At 45.0% G+C, this 9,854-nt stretch overlaps 1 protein-coding gene across 2 annotated transcripts in view; it reads right to left on the reverse strand.

The window, feature by feature from the left end:
- Positions 1-7,080, reverse strand: part of LOC122392129 (eukaryotic translation initiation factor 4 gamma 1-like) — a 33,131-nt gene extending 26,051 nt beyond the window's left edge. For both annotated transcript variants that reach the window (XM_043386697.1, XM_043386696.1), the window contains exons 1-2: positions 7,023-7,080; positions 6,661-6,838 (exon numbers count right to left, since the gene is read on the reverse strand). In XM_043386697.1, coding sequence (XP_043242632.1) covers positions 6,661-6,754 — 94 coding nt within the window. In that variant the 5' untranslated portion in view covers positions 6,755-6,838; positions 7,023-7,080. The remainder of the gene's footprint in view (positions 1-6,660; positions 6,839-7,022) is intronic.
- Positions 7,081-9,854: the final 2,774 nt, after the last annotated feature.

Here is a 9,854-nt window from a genome sequence, read left to right on the forward strand (position 1 = left end):
CGTCCCCGGCACCTGTCAGTGAGGGAAACGGGAAACTGTTCCTCTTTTGACTCCAGGGTCCGACAAGGGAACTACACCCACCCGGCAGACGGCTCTCTGCCAGTTCGATACATGGGTTATTCGGGGCCCGGTGTTTGTAGACCTCACACACCCGCCAGTCCTTCCGCTGTGCCCCTGATTACCAGCGGGTACCGCGCAGGTGCTGACCGAGAAGACCTGTGCTGGTATGGCTAAGCAGCACTTATTTGAGGCTCAGTTTTTCATAAAATGTTTAGCCTATAGAACATCAGTCAACACAGAAGGAAGGAAAAGTAACTATTTCCACTGTTATTATGCAGGTATTAATAAGAGAATCTTAAGTTATATCAACATGCATATTGCATTTTCCTTGCTGCAGAGAGGATCATTCAAAAACTGGCATGATTACTTTATGTCAATTAAGAGGAGAGGTATCACCATGAGCTTTCCTGCTCCCTTGTGACAAGGGATTTAGAAGGAGAGACAAGGGCCTTGTCTCTCCTTCTAACTTCTAGGTAAGAACTTCTAGGTAAGACAGGCTATACTTCAATAGCTTCATGACCAATAATACATTCCATGAGAATGCAATTGATACAGGCTTTTAAGAGCATGGACAAACTGGAAAAGAGTAAATTGCAATGGAATTGGGATTGCTATAATTCACTCCTAAAATGTGAACAAAAATACCTATGCCTAAAAAATGAAATTCTTACTACTACAAAACTAAAAATAGTATCAAACACACAAGTCATAGTTTATTCAAGGTAAAAATTTATGCATAAAATTTATGCATAAATAAACATAATTTATGCATAAAATTTAATTTATGCATAACATTGAGAAATGAATACCTAATGGGCATTAGCCATGCATAACACACATGCACATGCCACATTTGGCAGATTGCCTGGCCTGCATAATTGTAATGCAATCCCAATCTCAATCACCCTGTAACCAAGGAATAAGGAAAAAAGAAACAGTAGGTACCCAGCCAGCAATTCGCTTGGGCTGAACTGTGGCAAGCGTCGGGCAGCTTGGGCTTAGCTTGGGTTTGCCCACTTTGATCAAAACCAATGTATTTTTTACTAGGGCTGAGCTGGGGCATGCCGCGGCTATGCCCACGTGCGGATAGCAGTAGCTCAGCCCGACATCTGCCCGCGCATCCAAAACAGGCTTAACTTGGGCGGAGCGCGGGCTGATCAAGCTGGCTGTGTCCTTCGGCTAACTGGAGTAAAGCCGGAGCTTAGCCATACTTGTTCGGCTGTTCGCGCATGCGCAGCTCTGCGCCAATCATGTGCAGCGTTTGTGACAGTCTGCGCGCTGTGCGACGAAACGACACACCGGTGTTGGGGCATTTGGTGGTTGATGTTTGGGCGCGTGTGACAGCGCGAAGAAGGGATAGTGCTCACTGCTCTTATCAAGTGGACTGGCATGGAGTTTTACGGTAGGTAAGTGTATTGAATGGTGCGCTTGATCGTATGTAAACGTCATGATTTTGACTGAGTTTGACGCCATCAAACATGAAGCTGAATAGCTGTTCAGCCTGGTGACTTATACCCTCGCTCAGAAAAGCTGCATTCCGTGCCTTTATATCTTTGTGAAATACCAGCACTTCTGACCCAGGAAAATGAAATACAAAACACAAATATTTATCTACTTGTCACCGAGCACGCTCATTCTCTGTCCGCATTTAAAATTAAATGAACATTTTATACGGATCAATGAGAAGTGCTTTTACAGCATCAATAAGTTATTTTTCAAGTAAACATGCAATGTAAATTAAACCAATTAATCTCTTTTTCAGGTACGTACCATTAGAGCAAATGGTTCCAAAAAATGGAATAGTTATACAAACCAGGACCGGGTGGACGCCGTAGTCGCCCTCGCCAAGTGGTTTAGCGGAAACTGCCTGCTTATAATTAAGTAGGTATACCTACATATACGGAAACTGCGCCGAAAGCTGGCCGACCACCTACTGCAGATGTGTGTGTGTGGAGGAGCCAGAAGTCTCCAAAGCTCCCATTCACCAGAGTGAAGTTCCTTATAAACGATTGTTTGCTTATTGCTTTAGGTATGTCTTATGAGCGATTACTTGCTGTCCTTACTTTATGCTTTCGGTTGAGTGTTTAACCAAGTATTATGAACGGGGAGGGAGGCTAACGGGTCTTGTGAGATGTGATTGTTTTATAGTTTTGATGGCGTTTTTTAATGACTCATGCCATATTACTGCTGCAGTTTGCGGTCCACTGTTTCATGTATTTGTGTTTGATTTGACGTGTCTGTAGTCGTTTGAAATATACATTCAATCAAAGTCAACCACTACTCTCCTTTTGCAATGCTCGAGCCTCGATGACCGGTTAAAGGAACTATCCCACCTTCTAAAATGTTGTTAAAACCAGTTAAATTGTGCCCGACTTTATAGATTGAATGACCAGGAACACGGTTCTGGCATTTATTTTTCATTAAACATCGTAGGCTTCCCATATTCCAAACACAAATTTTCAAATATGTGACGTCACAGCACAAAATTACCTCCTTCCACAGGCCACATTACTGTCATAAAGCTGATTCTTTTTACTCCGTAGGCACCACAACAAAGTTCAAACCAAGTTTTAAGAGATTTTTCAACGAACAAAACCATTTAAATCAGAATGACTAAACGAGGTGACGTCACACTAACGGTCGCTCCATGTTGAAGATAGGGCCTTGCGCAAGGCCCATTTTCAAATGAAGGGAACGAATTTCTTCAACACCAAGAGGCCGCGGGGGTTGCAACCTAGATAGATAGTGGTTTCTGAACCTCGCCGCAAACTTTGCTATCTCAACTCAAACCCCATGTTAAAGGAAAAGGGCCACCTTCGTGAAATATGAAGATATCGTTGTTTTTCATTTTGACATTATTATTTTTCATTTTCTTTTTAAAACTGGTGCCAGAAGTGCACAATTCGCGAAAAAGTATTTAAAACTATTTAACATATTGGTACTATGTTGATACTCTCTACGGCACCTACTGTATGATGGCATAGTGATGACGTCACACTCAAGCCAATCAGCGTTCAGAAGACAGACTCGTCGGATTGTGTCAGATAAGCTGATTGGTTAAAGCTGAGCTGGTTGGAGCTGATTGGTAAAAACCCAAAGCCTCGCCGCGGGTGGCTGTATTGTCGGATAAGAACGCATTCCTGGGATAAGGACGCATTCCTGGCATATTTTCTTTTAAAATTGCCGATAACTACGAATGGAGGCCGAAATCGGCCGTAAGGAGGTATACAAATAGGTTTTCGGACACGGGCTACAAGATGGCTATCTCAGTTTCAATCCCCATGTTAAAGGTGGCCCTTTTCCTTTAAAGGTGGGATAGTCCCTTTAACAGAGCATATGAGTGACCCTAACAATTTTAAATATGCATTGAAACCGCACGACCTGCTGAAAGTGCATTGGCTGCTCCTTGCTACTTGATCCAGTGTGAAGCAAAAGCAAGATGAAGTCAAGTCGAGACTTGAGAAAACAGGAGCCGTCACTCGAGCCGAACCCGAGCAAAGCCACAGCAGTTTGCAATGTATAAACCCCATTCACTTCTATGTATGTATGTATGTATGTATTGACGATCAAGAGCAATCCACAATCGGCGTGGCGATTACACTCCGAGTCCGAGCTGGTTGAAGATAACACAAGAAATAGGTACCTACACAAGAAAACGCACACACTTACGGATACGAAATACACAACGCGAACGCCGAACACGCACATACTTGGTGTAACCCGCACGAAGCCGCGTTCATAACTATGTACACACAGACTCGTTTGCCTTTCATAGTCCAAGAGTCATGAGGCTAGCTACTATGGCTACTCTGGCTAGGCTTAAGCCCCTTTTTTACAGCACGGGCAAATCTGGCTGGAGGCAACTGCGTTAGCTCGAGGGGGAGAGTATTTAGGAGCGCCGCGGCACGGTAGGCGAATCTACGTTTTCCGGTCTCTAGTCGGGGTCGCGGTAAGTGGAAAAGGTGGTCTTGGCGAGTAGACCTTGCTCGTGTTTGGGAATTTTTGGAAAATAGGGTCGCGATCTCCTCGGGTTCACCTCTCTGGATGGCCTTGTGCGCCGTGATAAGGGTATGGTATTCAGCCATTGTTTTAGGTGCCATCCAGCCGAGTTGGTCCCGGAGATGGGAGACATGATCAAATTTACGGCGACCGAAAATGACTCTAGCGGCAAAGTTAAGAATTTTCTGAATGCGATCGAAGTTCTTTTGGCTACCATTACCAAATACGGAGAGACAGTACTGGATCCGTGACATGACGAGAGCCACCACTAGTGTCTTGGTGACACCGTCGGGGAGGTAGTGGCGGACATGGGAGAGGCCAATTAGGAGACCCGTGCATCGGCGACTGAGCTCGGACACATGCGCGTCCCAGGACAGGGTGCCGTCGAAGATAACGCCCAGGTTGCCCACCTGCTTGCATGGCACTAGTTTGGTGTCGCGAAAAGAAACGGTGAAAGCAGGTATGCTTCTCAAATTTTGCCGACTGCCGAAAACCATGAGCTGAGTTTTAGCAGTGTTTACTTTAAGAGCATTTGCACTGAACCAATGGTCGAGAGACGCCAGTGACGCTTCCAAGCGCGAGATGAGTCCCCTAAGGTCGTTTAAAGGGCCACTCACCAACAATTGAGTATCATCAGCGTACTGGAAGACTGCTGCATCCTCAGAATAAAGTGATAGATCATTGGAAAATACCGTGAAGAGTAAGGGACCGAGTGCCGAGCCTTGAAAGACGCCCATAGAGTTGGGGAGAGGTTGTGATAATACCCGGCGACCGGACTCGTCCTTCAATGACACACTCTGTGTGTGACCCTGGAGATAAGCGGCGAACCAGGATGTCTCTATGCCGTGCATTGCCAATTTAGCGAGTAATAACTCATGGTTGATGACATCAAAACATTTGCTTAAATCAATAAGGCATAGCATAGAGACATCCCCCCTATCGGTGGCGGCCAGGATTTGGTCACTGACGGACAGAAGTGCTGTCTCAGTTGAGTGCCGGGGTCGGAAACCGTGCTGGGTATTGGCCAGAAGATGGTTTTGGGAGAGATAGCGATAGAGCTGTTTGTGAATGACTCGCTCGACCACCTTCATAATGACAGGTACTAAGGAGATAGGTCGGAAATTAGTGGGATCAGATGGGTTTCCAGACTTGAAGATGGGGTGAACTATAGAGTGTTTCCAATGAAAGGGGATATCGGACCTTGAGATGCAAGTGTTAATGATGTGAAGGATAACGTCACCGATAGATGGGAAAGCAGTTTTCAGCATGCGAATGCAGACGCCATCAGACGCACAGGCGGCAGAATTGCGCATATTGAAAACGGTGTGACCGAGTTCACCGAGAGAGATAGGTCTGGGCTTAAATCTACCGGTTACGACACGCGGCAAACGGCCAATTTGCTCAACAACTGGATTTTGGTCACGGATCTCTGTAGCGACGCGGGGACCCACAGAAACGAAAAAAGAATTTAAAACGTCAGCCGATACATCAGGTTGAACACTAGGTCCGTCTTTCTTACCAGCCACAACCGACCTAATACTTTTCCACACCTTGTTGGGACCCCGCCCACTAATCTCTCTGTGAAGTTCGCCGCGTCGGTCTCGTCGCACTGCGGCCCGGACAGTTCGGTTTAAGTCTTTGTAAACCTCCGACTTTCTACCGAACTGCTGTAACGCGGTACGACGTTGATCCATGATTTTAAGTGTGGCGGGGGTAACTGGTGGTGCTGTAGGATTACGGATGGTAATATTCTTTATAGGTGCGTGATCGTCAAAAATCGGCAGAAATACAAAAATCGGCAGAAATATGGCTTAAGTCGGGATAGACAGGGCACACAGAGTGGGCTTGCCGGAGTTCAGCCCGCTCGGGCCCAGAGTAATCACCATTATATAAATGGATTCACTGCTCGGGCTTAAATCGGGCTAACGCCAATCGTCGCTCAACTAGGGCTAAACTACGGCTGTCCGGAGCTCGCAGAGCGGGCATACCTCCGGCAGAGCATGGGCTTTAGTCGGCGTTTTTGTGTCATACGCCGACTTTAGCCCAAGCCCTAGCCGACTTTAGCCCGACTAAAAATCTCGGGCAATCCGCACTTGAGCCTGCTTGGGCCCGGAGCAAAATTGCTGGCTGGGTAGGTGCCTGATGGAGATATAATCTCAATCTAGACTTCTTGGCATCTTAACATTTTAGCACAAATTTATTTTGGAAACAATTTAATATCTAAGGACAATGAGCCGTTCCCTGTTCATGACACATTAAAATTGAATTATCATTTTCAACCCTTGCACTCAGCTATTATCTGCCCAGAAAATTGGCAACAGAGTGCAAAATTAATAAAATGTGGTGTACCATCACCTCCCTTTGGTTAAAAAGCCACTGTTTTGAGCTATGCATCAGATGTGTGTTAGATGCTATTGCATCTAAACTGTGTGTATGATAAAATTACTTATGATTTGAAGTTTGTCTGCAACACTTTTCTCAGTTAATTTTTACATCAATAATGATAACTGTTACAAATCAAGGATTGATTAACAGTGGTGCATATCAAACCCATATTAAAACTCGCTGCAAGACCATCAACAAAGGAAAGCGGAGACTTACCATACTGGTTGTGGTAAATCTGCTGAGGTCCATATCTTGGTGGATGCCTTGATCGGTTCAATGGTGGCTGCTGCTTGCCACCGAGGTAGCTCATCTCAGAAAATTGAAGTGGTTTCTCTGGGCGCCGACATAAAGCTGACTTTCCTTAGCTTTGTTTACAATACAATTTTCTCTTCAACTGTAAACAAGTACAAATTGCAGTTTTATCATGGCGCCCAGCACATACGAAAATCATATCATCACATGAGCAACAGTTTCTCATCCAGTTTCTTCTAAAGATATCAGCGCTGCACGTATATATCAGCAAAGAAACTTAACAGCTATTGCACTAAAAATGCAAGCTCCAAATGCAAAAGACCCACCCCCGTTGCACAGAGGACAACTCAGAGAGATCTGCAACTCTGCAACCAACTCTGCAACAAACACAACGAAGACCCTAACTTTTGCTCAATGATAATACTCACAGCTATCGCTAACAGTATGGAATGCACATTTGACCAGTGATTTGATGACATTGCGACTTTTCAGCTAGCAGCTGCTAGCAGTGGCAAATCCCGAACACAAGCAAATGAACGGCGCGTCAGCGCCAATGCGCATGCGCAGAAAAACAATAAGCTACTAAATCAAAACTATCCAAAATTAATGTTAAATCATCTTTCATTTCGCCTTCAGGGCAAGCAGATATGTAACAACTTTTTTTTAGAAGCTGCAACATCAAAATGAAGTGTATTAGTTATCTTGAGGTACAGAATCATGAGTGAACCTTTCTGAAAATATTCATTTTTATGGCGTCTGCAGTGCAAAACAGGTCAGAGGGATTGAAGCGGAGGGCTCGTGACCCTATCCTAACATTAGGTACCCATTAGCGATGTCAATTGCAGAAAATCTGAAAAGCGAAACCAAGCCAAATACCAACCAAAACCGTTAGGAAATACCGAAACCGAACCAACTTGAAAACATGAGCGAAATACCAACTTTTTACCGATTGTTCAACCTTTTATACCCTAGTAAAGGTTCATAATACCAGCAAAATACCAAATGCATTAGCCTTGAAAAAAAAAACAAATGCCAAGTTGGTATCGGTATGGTATCGGTGTACCAAAAAGTTGGTATCCGATTGGCATCTCTAGTACGGCCATAGGAACAGTCTGAACTCTGAAGAGGGCTTTTAAGAACCTTTTGGATCCCATGTCGTTTTCAAGGATCCCAACGACTACCCATGACCGTCTCTTAAAAGACCTTTACGACACTCTTGAGTGAAAACGCCATAGGGGACCTAGGCCGTGTTCGGTCTTGGTGGACGCGTTTGAAACTTTAATGCGAACTCTTCCGCTGACCCGGAGGCCGGAATTGTCTGATCGGACGGCCTGAGACCGTACGGGAATCGGAAACTTGCGTACCAAGCTCAGCTAGCGTAGGCCTTACTGGTTACATATAACGGCTGCTGTCAGTCCGTCTAATTGAAACGTCGGAGCTTCGATATAAAAAAACTGGTTGGTCGGGTCATGAACGAGGAGGCCGGCCAACGCGACGGTCACCGCCTACTTGTGGGCCCAGTGAGGGGGAGGGGGCAATTGTATCAAATGCATCCCCAACAATCCTCCGATGAATCGATACAAATTTACTGTTTCCCTGGAATTAGCTCTCGCCCGGTGAGGGGTTGATGCAGCCCCCCAAGGTTTTTCGCAAATAACGTAAAAACAACGCCGCCAAATTTGGTTACCTAACCCTCTGGGGCAACCTTTTGGCACCTATCCTGAAAATTTCAGGTTCAGTCTTTCAGGTCAGGTCACCAGGTCACAAAAACCGGTACAAGATCAGAGTAAATTTGAGCTAGTTTATTGGGCAATTAAATGATAGAGTTTATCATTGATAGCGTCAGTGCCAGGGGCGCGGGAACTACTTTCAGACTGGGGGGGGGGGGAGCACACCATAATAGAGATCAACCTAGGGTAGGACCCCCTAATATAGTTCTCTCACCGGTTTTAGGCCACTATTCGTCCCTGGGCTTTATGTAACAAAAAAAAAAAGAAGAAAACATTAGCAAAAAGTGCGGTTCCGTCTCAAAGTTATGGGGGCACCGCCCCCGCGGCCCCAGAGAAGAGGGGGGCAACACTGCCCCCCCCCCCCCGATTCCCGCGCCTATCGGTGAGTGCAATGTAAAGTAATCTTAAGTGCAATGGCACATTAGCGCTACCAAATTTCAGACACGACTTGGGGCATTTATGTTTCACACTACCTGGGAGTTTTAACCCGCGACCTGGTGGGGGGGGGGGGTATTTTTTGCCCCACCTCCAGACTTTTCGCTATATCTCCAGAACCGCTGCGCCGATCGTCACCAAACTTTCAGTACCCTCCCGGACATCAATTTTACACATTGTGACCAAAAATTTTTCCAAAGGCTATGATAGGTTGGCCGAAAATGACGTCAGAGTGACGTCATGTTCTGCCGTTTTCGACCCAAAAAAGGGTTTCGCGGGAAGAGCTGTCAGGCCTATAGCTTTGCAAATACAGAAAAATGATAAAGACATAAAAGATGTAGAATCAACAGGGCTACAAAACTTCTATCTCGGATTTTTGAAATTTTTGGATTTTGACCCCCAAAAATCAAAAAGTATTTTTTTTGGATATAATAATCGAAAAATCCAAAAAGTTTTTTGAATTTCGCAAAAACCGGAATATATGTGATAGTCCTTACCGCCTTCCATCCACATACCAAATTCGAGATTGATACCTCTTTTTTTGGCGAAGTTATAGCGAAAAAACTGTTTAAAATTGATGACGTCAAATTTTGAAACTCAATTTTTAGCAATTCTAGACCCCGTAGAGCAAAACAAAGACCACCATTAGACTCCCCGTGACGAGCTGCATCGAATCAATACCCATTTTACGCAAAACTATCAACTTTAAAATTTGACCTTTTTTGGCATGACCTTGACCTGACCTTGACCTGAACTTCACCAGAAAGTGGCCTAAGCCGTACCTGATAGTCTTATAACCAACACCATTGAGTTGGAAATGAAAAATTGGCCATAAAACATGCATCACACAACCTTAGTAAAGTTGGGATCATGTGACCTGACCTGTGACCCTTGGTGACCTGACCTGTGACCTGACCTGGTATTATCAGTGACCTCTAATAGCAACATATCTACTAGGCAACTGACGCCCTATCGCTGATTCTCGACAAAATG

Source organism: Amphibalanus amphitrite, unplaced genomic scaffold (assembly GCF_019059575.1).
Source record: "Amphibalanus amphitrite isolate SeventyFive unplaced genomic scaffold, NRLGWU_Aamphi_draft 000470F_arrow, whole genome shotgun sequence".
NCBI lineage: Eukaryota > Metazoa > Arthropoda > Thecostraca > Balanomorpha > Balanidae > Amphibalanus > Amphibalanus amphitrite.